This window comes from Monodon monoceros, unplaced genomic scaffold, assembly GCF_005190385.1.
Source record: "Monodon monoceros isolate NGI ecotype Baffin Bay Population unplaced genomic scaffold, NGI_Narwhal_1 Super_Scaffold_5, whole genome shotgun sequence".
Classification (NCBI taxonomy): Eukaryota; Metazoa; Chordata; class Mammalia; order Artiodactyla; family Monodontidae; genus Monodon; species Monodon monoceros.
The window spans coordinates 9605630-9624004 of record NW_021703782.1 but is presented as its reverse complement, the minus strand read 5'-3'; the positions used below and the strand labels follow the sequence as shown (position 1 = coordinate 9624004).

Here is an 18375-nt window from a genome sequence, read left to right as displayed (position 1 = left end):
TCTCCACGCTATGGCCTGCGCCCTGGCCTCCCACACACATTAAGCTTTAATATAAGCAGTGCTCCAGCAGGCCTGATGTTGACAGCTGTTACTTCATTACTGGAAAAATGAGGAGGTTCTGAAAATCCCACCTCTCTTCCCAGTTACTTGCTTAAGGGTCGATGTGCTTTGGTTCATCCACGTGTGATACAAACCCCAAAGAAAGCCACTGCTGGGACGGTCTTCCGCAGACTCAAGTGGAAAACCCGGTTGTGACCCTGGGAAGCAGCACAGCTCACCTCTGGCATGATTTCTATCTTCTCATACCGACGCTTGAAGGGCAGGGCGAGGACCTCGGCGCGCCGATAGGACATGGCGGGTGGCTGGCAGTCAATCATCAGGTCTATCCGGTGGGACTGCGCTGGGGGCGGCTGGGTGTACTGCTCAGGACAGACCACGTGGAGGGGCTGAGGAACCAGCGCGACAGGGGCAGGTGGGGGAGAAGAAGGAGGAAACAAGAGGAGGCTGTGAGGCAGGAGGGGCCGCGTCCTGAGCTAAGCCTCCCTTTGCAGTGCTCAGGCTCACCACTTGGCCGTTTCGAATTCTCATCCTGTCAAACCCAAGTAACCAGCGAAGTGGGGGGAAAGAAGAACAAAAATTTCAGGGAAAAGCCCTGATCTGCAGGCCATGTTGATGAGCAAGGGATTTACTGTCTTGGTTTGCATTTATTTTTTCATTATATTTAAGTCACTTTGATGGTGACAGCCATGGGTCTACCCTCAAATGACCTCTGAGCCCCTTGAGGGCAGTCTTCTCATCACTTCCCATCATCGACTTGGTACCACTACTGGCTGATTAGCAAGAACTGTGACTTTTTGTGCTAGTTTGGATTTCTGGTCTGGATCTGCAGGTCTACTGGTACTACGCAGTGGGCAATGGTGAGGCCTTATCCTCAGTTGTGTAGGACACACTGAATCAGATAGAATTTTTAAATTTTTTAACAAATGTCTCTTTTTATTATCTTGAGAGAAAACCAATTAGTAAGCCAATGTTTACTTTGGCCAAATACCACCCAACTGCCAACTGAACGTGGCACCCAGAGAGTCAAGGCATTGTCACTGCGTTTACTGAAGAGTCTGGACCGAGCCTCAAGTTCCCGGAAGAACAAGGCTTCCAACAGACCTGACGGGTTGCGTTTCAAACCGCACTTGTCCTTTAGGACTGACACCTCTCCTCCTCTTCAGACTGCCTTTCACCCTCCTTCCTGCCTGGTTAGCATCTTATAACTGTCTCAAAGCCAGTCGACTCCACAGTCACTGCCTGAGGACTCTCCCCAGGTTCTCCTCCCCTGCAGTGGAGACCAGGCGGCCTCCTGTTTCCCTTATTCACACACCACTGAGGGGGCTGCGGAGTCCGCCATGGTTCAGGGACAGAGGGTGACATTACTCAGGAGTGAAAACAACAGGCTCTTAACTGTTTCTTCCAGCAAGTTGACAGGCACACAGTGGTGTATCAGATCGCTCATGGAAATCGGAAGTGGCTTAACTGCTCCAACCATGTCTAGAGAAAGGCCCAGCAAGCTTGGGGTCACCGTCAGCTGTTACCCCTGCGCTCTGGAGGCCTCCAGATTTTTCTGTTTCCTGCTACCCTTCCTTAGAGTTTCCCGTCAGCGCCTCTCCTCCTGAGGTCAGGGGTTCTGTGAAGAGGAGGAAAGTGATCTCCCAGCTCAGGCCGAGAAATGTAGGGAGCCAACCACACCTCGCTCAGCGACTAGGGTCCAGGGCACCCCAGCACTCATGTAAGGTCCCAGGCACACCGAGGTGATGGGACATCAGAACCCTTCCTCTCGCCTGTTCTGAGCTGTTTTCCTCACCAACTGCCACCACCCCTCCAACCCCGAAACACGGGCCACCCGAATGATAAGTGACCCAGGGCGGTGAGTTTTTCCTCCCCGTTCTCCTTCTGGACCAACAGTGCTCCTCTCGCCTAAGCTTTACCCCAACTACTCCCTCCCTTTCTCTAAGGCAGAAAATGCAAAATGAAACAAACAAACAAACAAAAAAGCGACAACCACCAAACCAAAACAATCCGCTAACAAAAGCATAACAGTGTGGTACTAACCCACGTGTGCAACAAGGGCCCAATATATGTTTCAGTTCAGCTGTCTTTCAGCTTGACGAGTATGTTTCTAGAATGATTTTTTTTGGTGGTGGGAGGGGGTAATTTGCTTTTAACTGGACGCAAATGGTCCTCATCAAAAATGAGACACTGTTTACACTTTCTTTTCCTCCCATTTTTGATTTCTTTAGAGGAGAAACTTCTTTCAGGGTGTAAAGCCCACCGGTTTGGAGTCTGGAGGGTACCGGGCTGAGCACTCCGCAGACCGAGAACGGGTGAGGAAGACAAGCAGTGCAGCTCGCCATCCTGGCCCTCACACCACAGACACAATCAGCACAGAGATGCCAGGACCGCGGGAGCCGCCAGCACAGTTTCCCCATTACCTGCACTTCTTTGAGCAGCTTTGACACTTGGATGAAATTCAGTCTCGTATCAATGGGGCAGTATATGCATTTCATGGCCAAGGGCTGGTAGGGAGCCAGTGCTTCCAGGTATGAGAAGTCGGGTTCTAAGGGGAGCACAAGAAAGAAAATTTAAAATGCAGGCAACAGAGGAACGGCCCAGTGAGGAAGCAGCTGGCATGGTCGAGGCCCAGCAGACGGGCAGCATGACAGGAAAGGCACTGAAGGTTACAGGAGCCAGATTCCCCATCACGGGAGAGAGGAGTGATTTACAAATAAGGAGACGGGGAGGCTGGACTGAACGCTGCAGGATGGATATGGAATTGGAGGGACGGCATGAGCGCCAGGTTTTCAACACAGATGGAGAGAGAGATGAGACAAATGAGGGGATAAATAAGTAAATGGGTGAGAAAGGAAAGCTCTTCTTTACAACAAAATGCCAACTAATAAATGTAAAAGAAGTGATGAAATTGAAAAAAAAATTCATCATTTGGCAACCATCACAGTAATAATTTATTTGGACCAGAATCAATAGATGCTAAAAAAAATTAGATAAACACATGGGGAAGACCAGGATAAGTACATAGGCTCGAAGTGTCCCCCACAAGATACTGATTGACACAGAGCGGTGACTTCACAGTGGAGAAATCGGGCACAAGCCACTCGAATGGAGCGCTCAAAGGTCACCCCCAGGTAGGAGACAGACCATGTGCCTCCTACTTGACAGGATGCACGCAGAAGAAAAAAAAGAAGGATCCTGACCCCATGTCAACAAAATGCTTGTGCTGAGGCTGTGATGCCCCATCAGCAGAGCCAGTGCAGCGCCTGGGAACCGTCCTTGCCACGCTGGCTGGTTTGTTCTCTGCAGAGCCGCTCACCACGGCCAGCCTGGCGGGGATTGTTTGCTCCGCTGGAGGAAGCTGCCCACCTCGGGCCAAAAGCAGTGGCTCACTCCTGGTGTGAAAAACGACACGCAGGTTCCTGACACAGTCTGTGCCCTGCGAGGACGCCACTTCCTACGGCCCCAGCTTTCCACACACCGCTCCCAGGAACTTACTCGGTGACCTCAGGGCAACTCACAGAACTTTCAGATTTTTAAAATGACCTCCCCTGCAGTGGATCCTGTCTACCCAGGAAGAACCCAGAGACCACCCAAATGAGGCCAGCACGGCTGCCCGGGGGAGAAGCGCCTCTCTTTGTACGGATACTGTGTGAGCTACAACTCCCACAGTCATAATACAACCAGATAAGGAGGCCCAAAACCTCGCAGACATTGTCAACGACACAACTTGTGCTCTGGAAGTGAACACACCAGTTTAAATGTATACTCCTTACCCAGATGAATGTCTGGTAATGAATGCCATGGACAATCACGTAGCCCTTGCTTTCTTCTTAGCTGGCTGGAGGGACGTTTGGAGTATAGCCATGTGTCTCTTCTGTGTCTCTGTAATACTGTACCCACTGTCACATCAGAGCCAACATCTCCTCAGAAAGAACAGGAGAGACCCCCTCAGTCCTACTACAGACAGTGTTCTCTGGATGACTTCCTGCTTAGCAGAACTTGGCAATGGTGAGGCTCTGGGTAGCGTGAATCAACGTCTTAGGACCTGACTTCCTCTGCCTGTGGCTGAAAGGGGGTCTGCGAGGGAGAAGAGCAGCGCCCGATGGCTGCTCTTCTGAGCGCCCCCGGCACTCACGGCCAGGCCACGGTGGCACCCGCTTACTGGACATAAACCACCTCACATGACGCTGACATGAGAAAAGGCCACGCAGTGACCACGATGGATCAAGACAAAAATAAGACCCTCCCTAATCATGCCTGAACATAAGACCACAGCATGTCTGAACCACCAAACAAGCAAACACTGCCCTCTCCTGGCTCCATTCTTCTCGCCTTCCAGACAAGAATCACTAAGATACCCAGCCAGAGAACTACTGCTTCCTGATGGCACCCAAGCCAGAACAATGAACCCACCTCCAAAACCACCTAAGCCAAGGCCTGTAAGTTCTTCTGAACGTGCCCGGCGATGCCTCCTGCCTCCCCATGGCGGTACCCCCTCACTGCAAGGAGTCAGTACCCCAACTTTGTTCCATTACTGGTGCGTTCCTGGTGGCCTCTGGTTGGTCCTCACAACAGGCTGAGCACAGGGAAGGGCCCAAGCATCCCTGACCCCAAAGCTTTGGGCATAACTAGACTCTCCTCCATGGCTCACGTCTTAAAGGTAATTAGAGAACTCTAAGAAGGCTACTGGTACTTTCTCAACAGGCTTTTGTGCCAGGCACTATAAGGAGTGCTTTCTTATAACATTTCACTAAATGCACAGAGCTGCCTGAGGATGAGCGACCAACAATCCCATTTTACAGAGGAAAGTGAGGCTCAGAGCGGTGAGTAACCCGGCTGAGGTTACAGTAACTCGGACCAGATTTCAGATCAAGGTGTTTTTACTTCATTGCCCTGAGGTTTTCAAATCCTAAGGCTGTCTGAAGACCGTGAATTGATAAAATAAGATAGTGATTAAGTAAAACCCCTAACTTGCCCTCATTTAAGGATTAGTTTTATTCTGAGGGGTTGGCCTCCACAAGAAAAACGGCAAGCCAGAGTAAACTATAACCAAAGGAGAAAGATCCATCTCCGTAAGTAAGTCCTAAAGCAAGTAAAGCAAGACTGATTATTAGAATTCCTGCCGTTCTTGAACAGCTTACAAAATCGTATCCAAAGTAGTTCTAGACCAGAAATCTGTCTCGGTGAAAATCTACAAAAACAGATATGAAAGCTCTGTCCAGTGCACAGTGATCTAACAGGACATTTTGCTTTGTTCTTACCCTTTCCCTTCCAGTTGCTTTATCCTTTGGTACTTACAACAGAATAGGGATCATATTTATACCTTATAACTTACTGTCAAATTCTTCCCAGCGTCTCTACCTGGTAGGTACATCCTACTAGGTTATGCAGGGATGGTCACAGTGGGAAGGGCAGGTTTTTGTTTTGTTGGTTTATTTACCTGTGAATATGACAGTGTTGAGACTAGATTTTCCCCAGAGCTCCATGAAATGGACCACGTCCCCAAATCGGAGGGAAGGGTGTCCAGTGAAAACCACACACGGCTGTCTGAAGTCGTTGCTGAAGTCTCCATGGATGCTGGGGTAGTGCTTCAGCTTGTTGGTCTGAATGAGCTAGAATACGTATCAAAAGCACGTGAAGAGATGTTAGCCTACCCAGGAAGGAAGAACCACAGCATGGGACAGTGAACAAATTAAAAATACAAGATAATGCTATTAATATTAGCCAAAGATCCAAATTTTTTACCTACAATGTGACTTTCTCAAAAGATGGGACCTTTCGGTAAAATTACCAAACTTAATGGAAACTTTTCAGGTTGTCATGGCCTGATTCTGTCTAACCCTTCCTTTATAGCTTCCTGACACTCCAAGCTCCAGGCCCCGAAGTCCCCAATATTAGTTACTGTTTGAAGTACAAGTTTCCCAAACTCTGTGCATCAGCAAGTTCTGTCAACAATGAACACTTCACACAGGAGAAACTGTTTACCAGCACAGGACTGCCTGAGACGGTACAGCTGTGTTAGGTTACTGCGGCGAGGGGCAGGGGACTTAATAAACACAAGAACAAACTGGCTTTCAGCAACGCGGGAGATGTGATGTCCTCGCGACAGAGAGCTAGAGTAAGAAGCAGGCCACGCACAGTCTCAAACCTGTCTCAAAAGTGAACGTTTTGAACCAAAAAGGTCTTCCTTCTAGCACAACACTGGGAACTACTCTCCTAATGCCAGGCCCGACCCAAGGCAACGCCATATACAGTTACAACCACACATGGCATCTTGTGGCACTGCTCAAAAGTTCTTCCTGCTGCCTCAGCCCTGCCCCCACTGCCCCACTCTAGCAACAAAAAGATGGCAAACACCCATACTTCAGACCCTAAATATCAACTAGTAGTGCCCTGAGATGCTGTCTGATGGGTAAAGAATTGGTCTGTGACCCAGCTCAATCCTGTAGCCACCCATAATGCCTAAGAAGGGAGCCCAGCCAACAACTCCAAGCCCACTGTAGTCACCCCAACGGTGAGGATGTGGCCAGAACGGGGCCGCCCACAAATGGAAGCTGACTCTCTTCATCTTGAAGATTTAATCTTTAATTCAGAGAGACTGCTTTCATTAGCAAGACTACCCTGGAGATCTTAATTAGGTGTCACATGCGTGGATGGGATATGAATAGTAAAGATGCAACAATCACTGCATTCCCACTTCCCTTCCAAGTTATATACAAATAAAACTGGCATTCTTTGTATAACCCATCTGGCCAAAATCATTACTTGCCCCAGTTCAACAGGTGAATGGCTGACTAAAGGACTAGTTCTACTGTATCCATAGATGTCAAGGAGATGAATGGGATTCTAAGAAGAGCAGCAGGTCTTTGCACATAAATTAAGTCACTTTTTAAGGCAAACTGAGATTTTTTTTTTTTTTTGCCAATCAGATCTACTTTTCCAGCGGACTTACTACCTTTTTGACCATCCAGAATTACCTTTGTGCTGATTTAAGGTGCAAACTGTATAGGCAATGAAGCTGTAGGGTAGGAATTCTGTAGAGCAATTTTTTAAATCAGTACTAAGGGCAGAACTGTATTTTCTCATGGGCACTGGTCACATAATACCGATTATCAACTCCATCACGCCCTAATATTGACAAGTGCATTTCAGGAATCCTGATCATGCACCTATGGTCTTTTCACATTCTTAACTATAAATGGGACAAAGGTCATCCATGACATACTTGTGGGTAAGAACACGGTAACACCCTTAGAGAACACGTTCTGAAGAAAGGCTAATTGTTATTAGGGAAGAGGCAGATAGACTTTCAGTGTTTTGCTACACTTAATGTTTTGCTATACTTAAATTTCTGACACGAGATATCTAGCCTGAATTTCACTGTAGTAATGACAGAGCTTGCAAAAATCTTGGCTGCTGTAAGAGAGTATGAGGACTGCAAATAACTTCCTCAAAACCTTCCACTTGACATTCTGGTTCATGAAAGACCTGTCCTTTGGAGTAGGAAAACAGTAGTCAGATTTAAAATAATCAGCAGGACAACTGCTGCAATTTTCTTGAGCCGAATAGTTAACTGCATAGCAAATAAGTCAACAAAATCCCTATGCATAAGTACCCGCACAGACATCCCTAACTTGATGGAATTTTTACAAACTGAAAACTTCCACGTTCCCATATGCACATCAATAAACAGCATTACCAGCTCCTCAGAAATCCCCCTTTGTCCCCTTCCTGCCCCCACTGCTACCTCCAGGATAACCATTCTCCTGGCTTTTAATATCACAGATGAGTTTTCTGTGTGTTTGAACTTTTATATAAATAAAATCACACCATATCTACTCTTTTATATCTGGCTTCATTCACTAACATTATGTTTGTGAAATTTATCTACATTGTTGCATATAATCAGAGTCCCTTCATCCTCTTTGATGTAAGGTGTGAATATACCACAAAATTCATTCACCCGTTGATGTACATTTGGGTACATTTCAGCACTATTACCAAGAGGGCTATGAAGATTTCTGTGCAGATCTCCGGGTGACACACCTGCATTTCTGTTCAGTACAGACTTTGGGAATGAAACAGCTGAGGCACAGAGGATGTCACAGTCCTAGGTTCAACTTTACTGTCAGTTTCCTAAAGTGGTTATACCAATTTACACATCCTTTTCAAAAAACATAACAAAAAACTGGGAGTAACGCTATTGTCCAATAGGAAGGGAATGGTTAAGTACACTATAGTATGTTCACATGATATGCTACGGAATATTAGGTAGCAATAATAACAGTGAGGCGCACAGATAAATGTCCATGATACACCCAGCACTGGGTGAAAAAAAAAAGCAGTAGAAACAAAATTGGGCACACACAGCCATATAAAATCACTCACTGGTTCTGTGAGGAAGGGGGAATTTTTCTGTTTTCTAAACTGACATGTTCTTATTTTCATCATTAAAAATTTATACCAATGACAGACATAACCAAACAAAAAGAAGACTTTGGCAATAAGTAAATCATTTATGCAAAAAAGTAGAATAAAATTCCTCACTCGGTCAATGAAACAGAGGTAGGCTATTAACTGAATAACATACTGGTAATATAATGTGTTAAGAAGAAGAGAAAGTAACGAATCTTGAGTCAGAGTACTTCACTGCCATCTTACAAGGGAAACAAAGGGCTATATCAAATTATCTTCGGATTTTTAAAAGCTAATGACCTGCTATATCCACCCATATCTATTTATCTACATTTTATTCTTGCTCTGACCCAGTGATTCCATTTTCTTACCTCTGCATGAGGAAAAGGCGGTTCTGGGAGATACACCTTAGTCTGTTTGTTGTGACAAAGCCTTTTGAGGAGGAAAAACAGATCAGCAGGTTAGGCAAGGGCGTACAGTGGCATCTGTTGCCACCTAGTGGTAGCAGCGCAAATACTTAATACCGAAGTTTATTTGAAATTTTCCTGTCAGTGTATCTCACTGTGAATAAAACACCAGCATTTATAGCGTAATCAGGACATAAGTCACTTGTGAGCACAGTTTTAACCTTTGAAATTCCTCAATACATTTTTTTCTTTAAAAATAACCTTCTTATTTTGAAGTACTTTTAGATTTACAGAAAAGTTGCAAAGACAGTACAGAGTTCCCATGTACCTTTTAGCTGGTATCGCACTATGTTTGTTAAACTAACTAAGAAATAAACATTAGTACTTTACAGTTAACTAAACTCTAGACTTTACTCAGCTTTCACCAATTTTTCCACTAATGTTCTTTTTCTGTTCCAGGATCTAATCTAAGATACCGTATTGCATTTAGTTGTGATCAAAAAAAAAAAAAAAAAATTTTTTTTTTTTTTTTTTTTGGCTGTACCTCGCAGCTTGCAGGATCTGAGTTCCCCAACCAGGGATCGAACCTGTGCCTGCAGTGGAAGCACAGAGTCCTAATCACTGGACTGCCAAGGAATTCCCTAGTTGTGATCAATTTTGAGGAGAGAGTGATACACTTTTTTTTTTTTGAGACATAGCTTTTCTATTTTATACATGCACCATTTCATTAATAGCAGAATTGGTAACTCAAACTGGAGAATAATAAATCTCTCCAGTAACTCTATCTTAATCTAGACACCGTGAACGTTTTAGGTAGTCTGTGTTTTTCCCTAGCCAGATATAACATTTAAAATATGGAGATTTCTGGAAAAGCAAATGTGGCAAAAGGTTAACAATTGTTAAATCAAAGTACGTGGGTGTTCTGTAGCTCTGACATTTTTAAAAGTTGGAAAAAATATATGTAGTGATTATGTTTGTTAAAGCCTGCTTCTAAGAATTCTATCAAAATAGAACTAAAGCATTTCAACAATTCTAATAGATGTTACTTTTGGCAGAATAATTTAGAACTCTGGGGCTTGGATTTTGTCTGAACTTCATTAATACAATTATCTAATTTTTCCTTCTTTAGTTTAACTCGATTTCAAAAACATTACTTTATATCATTTTTGGAAGAAGTTGTACATATGGGAACAAGATACTTTTGAAGGGTTACTTATTAATAATATCTAAACAGACAACAGTACTGTCTTTATTTCAAACTCAGGAGGAGAGACAAAAGTTCTTAGCTTAAAAGTTTAATTTCGATTGTTGCAAAGGATAATATGCTACATCACTTAGCATCAATACATAAAGCTGTAAAACTAAAATACTTCTGTCAAAAAAATCAAAGAGCTAAATGCAATGTGGTACCCTGGATTGGACCCTGGAATAGGAAACAAGCATTAGTGAAAAAACTGGTGCAATCTGAATAAAGACTGGAGTTCAGTTAATAATAGAGTGCTCATGTTAATTTCTCAGTTTTGGTACAGAACGCATGGCCATGTAAGATGTTAACATTGGGGGGAAACTGAGTGGAAGGTATATGGGAGTTTCTGTATTATCTCTGCAACTTTTCTGTGCCTAAAATTATTTACTAAAGTAACAAGTTATTATTCAAAACACATAATCAAAGACGAAATTGGAAAAAAGTATCACAATGGGAAACAATGTCTGCAGATATAACAAAGTGTTAGGATCTTTAATACATATATAGAGTTCAAATAAATACATAAAAGTACAACACCTCTGATAAGTAAATGGGCAAAAAAGGAACAATTTACAGATGACATAAAAATTTTTCTGGAAAGCAATTTAGATTTGTATAATGAACATTAAAAGCTATTTATACCCTTTGTTCCAGTAATCTTATTTTTAGTAACTAACCCAAAGCAAAAGATGTAGTCAAATATACACAGAATGATACTAATTGAAAATTTATCACTAAAAGGAAAAAAATTGGGAAAAGCCTGTCCACCCCTTCAGACAATAGTTAAGTAAATTATACTACATATAAATGATGATTAATGATGTAATAATGCAGTCAAGCAATAATTATGGTCTCAAAGATTTTATAATGCTCTAATCTAGTATTAAAAAATTTAAAGGCAGGATTCACAATTAAATATGCAGCACGATCCCTATATAGAAAGAAGAAATACATCAGATTCTAACAGTGATATTATTTCTGGACAGTGGGATCACGGGTTCAGTTTTTTTAACTGTTCTCTGTTAACTTGTTATCTTTTTCTATAGTAAACATGTATTACACACATATTAAAAACAAATATCAAAAAATAAAAACTCAAAAACAACCTACTCTTATTTTAGCAGTCCTGAATTCTACCCAATCAGACATTTTGACAATAAGAAAAGCATGTAATGGGTCAAGAGTGGACTTGAAGGGCACACACCCGGCTAGGACACCATCCACAGGGGCCCACAAGGGCTTGCCCAGGAGCTTGTAGTTTTCAATATTTTTAACTGAGGATCTGGATGAAGAAATTCAGAACATGCTGATTAAATGTGCAAGTCATCCTTAGGGTGGACTACCACTTATTCAAGATTATCTTCCTGTGTTGGGGGAGAAAAAACTCTAAGCAAAGGATAAAATTCAACGGCTACCAATAAAAGTGACTTTTTATTGTTAGTCACTAACAATAAGTCAAATATAAATAACAACGAAAAGTCCTATGGACAAACATGAATAATATGCGCATGGGATGGAGAAGCCTGCCTGGATCTAAAAACAGAAAAAAAGGACCTTCACTACAACTAAAACGGAGAGAAAAAAACTGTATTTAAAAAGGTGGGGAGGGGAGGGTGCACACCATAATGCTGGGATATGTTGTACAAATGACGTATGTTGTACAGAACGATGTACAAATTACTTTTTTTTTTTTTTTTTTTTTTTGTGGTACGCGGGCCTCTCACTGTTGTGGCCTCTCCCATTGCGGAGCACAGGCTCCGGACGCGCAGGCCCAGCGGCCATGGCTCATGGGCCCAGCCACTCCGCAGCATGTGGGATCTTCCCGGACCGGGGCACGAACCCGTGTCCCCGGCATCGGCAGGCGGACTCTCAACCACTGCGCCACTAGGGAAGCCCAAAAATTCCTTTTAAAGTAGAAGCTTCTAGAAGAATACTGTGTCTATTAAGCTATCACACCAGTAAACGGGATTAAGCACACCCTATATATATGTATGTCACAGTCCCATCCTAAGGCACTACTGGATCCACTGTAAAAGTTAAGTTGCTCTATTTCTTCCTACCCCTGACTTTTTTTGGCCAGGCGAGTTAGATTCAAATATCCATCTAAATAATCCTAAAAAGGTTCACCCACTTCATATTGTTCAATAATTTACCCATCCTAGGATTTGATCAAACAATTTCCTGTTGTAGTAAAACTTGATTTTGCCAAATATACTATTGAAATGAAAAAATAAGCTAGTTTTTCCTATCAGATTTGGTATTATAAATTTTAGACAACATGAGCTTGGGCTTTGAACTTTTTTTAGCTTTTAGCTTTTGTAATAGATAGAGGGTAGCATGTGAGAAGGTAAGTGTATAATAGTTTTGTTACTGATTTTCAAAGTGCTGGCTAAGCTACGTCTTCGCTCTCCCACCTTCCTCCTTCCCTTCTTAATAACAATTCTTCTAAACCCTGGCAATATCACAGATTTGGCTTTCATTAATATAATCTTCACATCACAGACAGGGAAAAACAACAAAATGAAGGTTTCATAGTAATGTGAGAAAAATATAGGATTACTTCTATTTCTTTTTAAATTAAAATTAAGAACATTTTTCTTTTCTTACTGCTTGAATTACTGAATCACAGGAAGAACAGACATACCACTCGGCAAAAATCTGGGAAAACTCGAGTGAACTGTTAGCCACTGGGGAGATGAAGTAGAAAGGAATGCTGGAGAGGCCGGCAGAGTCAATGTACTGATACAGGCATTCCAGAAGGTCATAGATCACTCCAGAAGGGTAGCAGGGGACCAACACGTTTCCTCCGTTCCGGACTGTCAGTGCTAGAAAGGTTGAAGCCACACAACATTGTAAATCAACTATACTTCAATTAAAAAAAAACAACAAAGAAAAGAAAGGTTGAAGCCAGAGGGGGAAAAAAAGTAGTATCAAAAGAACAGTTTAACACAGGGAGAACAGAACTTTAAAAATAATATTTGCATTTCTCTCATTTCCTACATCTGTTCCTATAATTCACTTCGTATGTATAACAATTTACTTCTTTTGAAGACTAGCACCGGAGTGGGAGGATCCAGAGGCTGACTGATGATCAGCTGAGTTTTTAACCAATGTCTCAGTGCCTGGGAACAAGGTGTGCAGTTAGGGGTCTGGGTTGTCAAGGTTCCCAATGGCAGATGAGCTTCAGGACAGACCCTCCAAGCTCCTTCTCTTTTTAGCTCCTGCTCAAAACTCTGCTGGATCTTTGTCTCTCTTCAGCCTCTGACCACTGCTGAATGACCTATAAGGAAACAGGCCAAGTTTTTTCTCTTTGACTCATTTTAGTAGCATTTTCTTTCATTAATGTTTTGGCTATAAGAAAATCCTCTATACTTTAAATACTTAAAATAAGTCATCAAATGAGGAATTGCAACTTACGGTAAAATCATATTAGAAGCTATAACTGGCTAAAAAAAGGCCAAAGATCTCTTAAGTTTGTTTTTTGTTCAGTTTCCAACATAGATTGAAACAAGCAGCGTTTGGGTACAGAACTTGAAGTCTCTGATGACTTTTATCCTCCTCCTACATGTTCCCAACTCTGAGATCCAGGTTCTCCTGGATGCTGTGCCTGGAATACTGGCCGACTTGCTATTACTAGAGTACAGAACCACGGAAAAGACCAGATAGCCATCAGCGCTCAAGAGGCCTGGCTCTAGACCTGCCTCTGTCACAAGCTATGGGACCTTAGTTAGGCCACTGTAACCTCCTGGGCCTCAGCTTCCTCATCGCTGATGAGAGGAGTGAACTAGATCAGTGGTTTTCAAGTTTTATTTTGCATGAAAACTGCCAGAACATGTTAAAAATGCAACTTTTCTATGGGTCTCTCTTACTAGGTCTGTGGTGGGGCCTCAAAATTTGCATTTTTGAGAAGTGGCCTCACTGATGTTGAGGCAGGTGGTTAGTGGACCCCACTTTGAGAAACAGTGGATTAGATGTAAAGTTCCTTTAAGACCTGAAGTTCTTTGAGTCCATGATTCTGGATTATACACAAACATACAAATAAAAGATTCTGTTCGAGACCAGTCTGATACTTTTTCCAAGCTAAGAATAAATTACCTTTGTCTTAAAATCAGCAAAGAACAAAAAAAGACTAGGATTATTGGCAAGGGCAAGTGAAATTTCAAAGGATAGTGCCTTCCATGTAAATATTAGATGACAACCACTTCTTTCCCCCAGAGTTGCCAGGGATGGGGGGCCTGAGCGCATTAACTCCTCTTTGGCAACAGTTTTGGAGTGAAAGTTTGTGTCTCCTAAAGTTCATGTATTGAAGCCCTCACCCCCAATTAGGTATTAGGAGGGGGAACCTTTGGGAGGTACCCACATCTAGATGAGGCCATTAGGCCATTAGGGTGGAGCCCCCATGATGGGATTAGCACACTTATAAGAAGAGGAAGAGGCACCAGAACAGCTTTTCTTCACCAGTGAGACACAGCAAGAAGGCTGCTGTCTGCAAGCCAGAAAGAGGGTCCCTCACCAGAACCCAGCCATGCTGGCAACCTTCTGACTTCCTAGCCTCCAGAACTATGAGAAATTAGTATTGTTTAAAGCTTATACTAAGGTATTTTGTTACAGTAGCCTAAGCTAAGACAATACGCAACCTACACATTTCTAAAAGAAATGCAGCATTTCTAGATTTTACGGACAATTATATCCAAAGAAACATACATTTCTTCCAGGTAGCAAATACCCAACAAGTCTCTCAATTCAGTCTTCCCCCAAAAGAAGAAAAAAATTATACCAACCGAATAGCGGGGAAAAAAATACAACTGTTTCACCTGTATCACTGTTGTGAATTCAAAGTATCAACAGTCTTTTCTGTGTTATTATTTGCAAAGCAAAGATATGATTCTTTCCTTCTTTAACTTTGCTTACCCTATAAGCACCCCTGACCCACTCCCAAATCCCACCAGAAAACAAGAAGTATAAGAGTTTCTACATAAATCAAGTGGGCGAAATGTTGAGCATTTGTTGTATAAAGTGCTAAAAATTCTAATTTACTGTTATAACCACCATTCCTATTGTGCTTTCAGATTTAAGTTGCTTAAGAATTGCTTTTGTTGACAACAGTAGGCTTTGAAGGATGAGCAGAAAGGGTGGGAATAAATGGGGGGAAAGGCCGTAGTAGGGGGCATCAGAGGGTGTGAATGTGAAGGAAAGGGACAAAAAATACCACAGAATCAAGGTACCAAAAAATAAATGTAAAACATTTTATCTTGTTTAAGGTTTGCATTGAATACATACACAGGTTGCTGCAGAACTCTCCCACCATGCTGTCTGGGTTTGCGGTGGGAATCTGGGTAAGGCCTGTCAGAATGAGAACATCGCTGTTTTTGAGAGAAGCTTGGTCCATGGGCTGAAAAACCACAGAGAACTATGATTAGTAATTTAAAAAAGAAAAGGTTAGATATAAGTAGTAAAGGAAAAAGAGAATACAGTTATTGCTCTTTCCATGTCCAACTCATCATCAAATCATCTCACCTCCTCTAACGAAAAGTCTATCACTGAACAGCGGTTGCCCAAGGGGGATGGGGACCCATGGGAGGGAACTTTATGGGGTGATAGTTCTATGTCTTGTTTGGTATGGTGATGACATGATATGAAAATTCATGAATTGTACATTTAAGATCTTTGGGTTTCACTATACATAAATTTTACCGCAATGAAAAATAAGCACATTATCTTATATTTCTATAATGCTTTGCTCTTTTCAAAAGGCTATCTCACACATTATCGTTGGTGGCCCTCAAACTTGAGCGTGCATCAGAATCACCTGGAGGTGGATCGCTGGGCCCCACCCCCAGAGCTTCCGATTCAGGTTTGAGGAGGGCCTGAAAATCTGCATTTCTAACAAGCTCCCAGGAGATGGTCCTGTTGCCGGTCTGGGGATCATGCCTTGAGAACCACTGCACTATACAATTTGGTTCTCAAAACAGCTCTGCCAAGTACATGAAATAGGGTACATTTTGAAAATACAGAAGTTGGGACTCAAAGAGCTGGGGTGCGTTTCCCTAAGAGTCAGTGGCAGAGGAGCAAAGAAGGACACTGGATTAGAAACCAGAAATGTAAAGCCTCCTTCAATTCCATTACCAGCACTGGACCTCAGCCAAGCCTCCGAGCTGGGTTTCTTATAGAATGGGCCTATTTCTTGACCCATCTCCCTTCAGTGGCTTCTGAGAGTCTCATGTGCTAATACACATGATCTTCCCGTAGCCTATGAAGTCCTGTGGTGCACTATTGTGTGGTCCTTAGGATGATTTATTTTTGAATTTAACTTTGTTTTCAGAGCATTTCAAAAAAAATACTAATTACTTTTTCCAAATAAATCAGGATTAAAGTTGGAAACAAAAATGAAGGCCCATGTAAGGATGTATTGTACAACATGGGGAATATAGCCAATATTTTGCAATAACTGTAAATAGAAAGTAACCTTTAAAAATTGTAAAAAAAATGTAAAAAATTTAAAAAGTACTTAATAAGAGGAATAGAAAGGGAAAAAAAAAAAGGCCCATGGATTGAGATGCTGGAGAGCTCATCAATGTTTTCACTTTGTAATGCATCTTTTCCTCAGTTTCACTTAACATACTCACCAGAACATCAGAAGAAAAAAGCCAGAAACACCGTTTACTGAGAAGCCTTATCCCTCTTCTTTCTGTTCCACCCAGACTTCCCCCCCCAAATTTCAAACAGCAGTGCAGCAAACACCTACCATCTGCATTGCTATCTCTGAGTATACATGCCTTTTGATGTATCATCCTTTAGCATTTTACATACACAAGGATATATGGGCTTCATGATTTTTTAAAATAACATGAGTGTGGTTATATAAGTTGCTTTATAACCTGAAAAATACTTCTTTCACACGAATAAAGGAGAAGTACAGTTGTGACAATTACAAGGAGTAGCTTCTAATTCCTATTTGCACAGATACATAACAATGCGTGTGAGAGCTTTTCTTCTCAGGCAGAACTAACCTACCTATTTGCACTTCTCCAACACACACACACACACACACACACACACACACACACGTTCACTGTTTCCAGAGAAGGAGGAGAGGAGAAGTAAAGTACAGAGGCTTATAGCAGCTGATGTGCAATGAGCCTGGGAACGTTCATTGTGCGCACACACCAAGCAGAAGGAAACTGGAACGGTGACCAAAAGGACCGAGCTTCACTGGATAGCATATTCAGCTTAAAAGCACAACAATTTTATAAGAATCTTATTAGAACAAGCCACTAATGATTCACAGGGCTGATGGGGGATTCAGAGGGCCTAGGAACCTCCTGAAATGGAACACACAATGCTGTGTGCCTGTATACATTTTTCCACAGATTTAATTAGGTTGTCATTTGGGGCCATGACCCCCAAAAGGTTAATTAAGGACTACTGATCTAAACAAAGACTCAGTGGGGAGAAAACTCTGGCACTGAAAACATTATCTTCTCTGAACCTCAGCCATTACCACTGCCTTCCTTTGAAAATTAAATGCCCATGATAAAAAACAAAGGCAGTACTACAACATGACTATCACCGAGCTGGACACTGAGATACTTCATGATCAAGTCAGACTAGATGTTCATAGTTTTAGCCCTAAAACTTGGGAGACATTTCTTGTGGATCCCAGGGCTACTATAAAAAAAGTAGTCTTAAAAGGCTTTTAGTGACACTCTCCAAACCAAGCTGACACCACCACCATCTCCATTTCACCACCAAAGAGCAAATGCATATATTACTGGTGTCAGTGGTCACTCACTGAGTGCCTGAAGTGGGAACATTTTGTTTAAACACACAAAAACAGAAAATTCCACTGTGTCCAAGAATCAAATAAAAATACCTTACAAAGTTGACAGTCACAATCAAACTTGTGGAATAAAATTTTGAAAAAGCCTAGGTCCAAGGATGCTGTGGTCTTTGTGCTGGTCCTCTGCTGATTAATTTTTTATACATATATATATATTTTAATTAAAAAATTTTTTTTAGCTGTGTTGGGACTTTGTTGCTGTGCATGGCTTTCTCTAAGTTACAGCGTGTGGGCTTCTCACTGAGGCTCCTCTTGCTGTGGAGCAGGACTCTAGGCACGCAGGCTTCAGTAGTTGCAGCATGTGGGCTCAGTAGTTGCGGCACTCGGGCCCTAGAGGGCACGGGCTTCAGTAGTTGTGGTGTGTGGGCTCTAGGGCGTGCAGGCTTCAGTAGTTGCAGCATGTGGGC

The 18375-nt window shown here is 42.4% G+C and overlaps 1 protein-coding gene across 3 annotated transcripts in view; it reads right to left on the bottom strand.

Annotated features, from left to right (window-relative positions):
- Positions 1-18375, bottom strand: part of INTS9 (integrator complex subunit 9) — a 110744-nt gene that overhangs the window by 16751 nt on the left and 75618 nt on the right. For all 3 annotated transcript variants that reach the window (XM_029203250.1, XM_029203248.1, XM_029203249.1), the window contains 6 exons: positions 15409-15520; positions 12773-12953; positions 8847-8907; positions 5501-5672; positions 2481-2605; positions 279-446 (listed from right to left, as the gene is read on the bottom strand). In XM_029203250.1, the coding sequence (XP_029059083.1) occupies positions 279-446; positions 2481-2605; positions 5501-5672; positions 8847-8907; positions 12773-12953; positions 15409-15520 (819 nt within the window). The remainder of the gene's footprint in view (positions 1-278; positions 447-2480; positions 2606-5500; positions 5673-8846; positions 8908-12772; positions 12954-15408; positions 15521-18375) is intronic.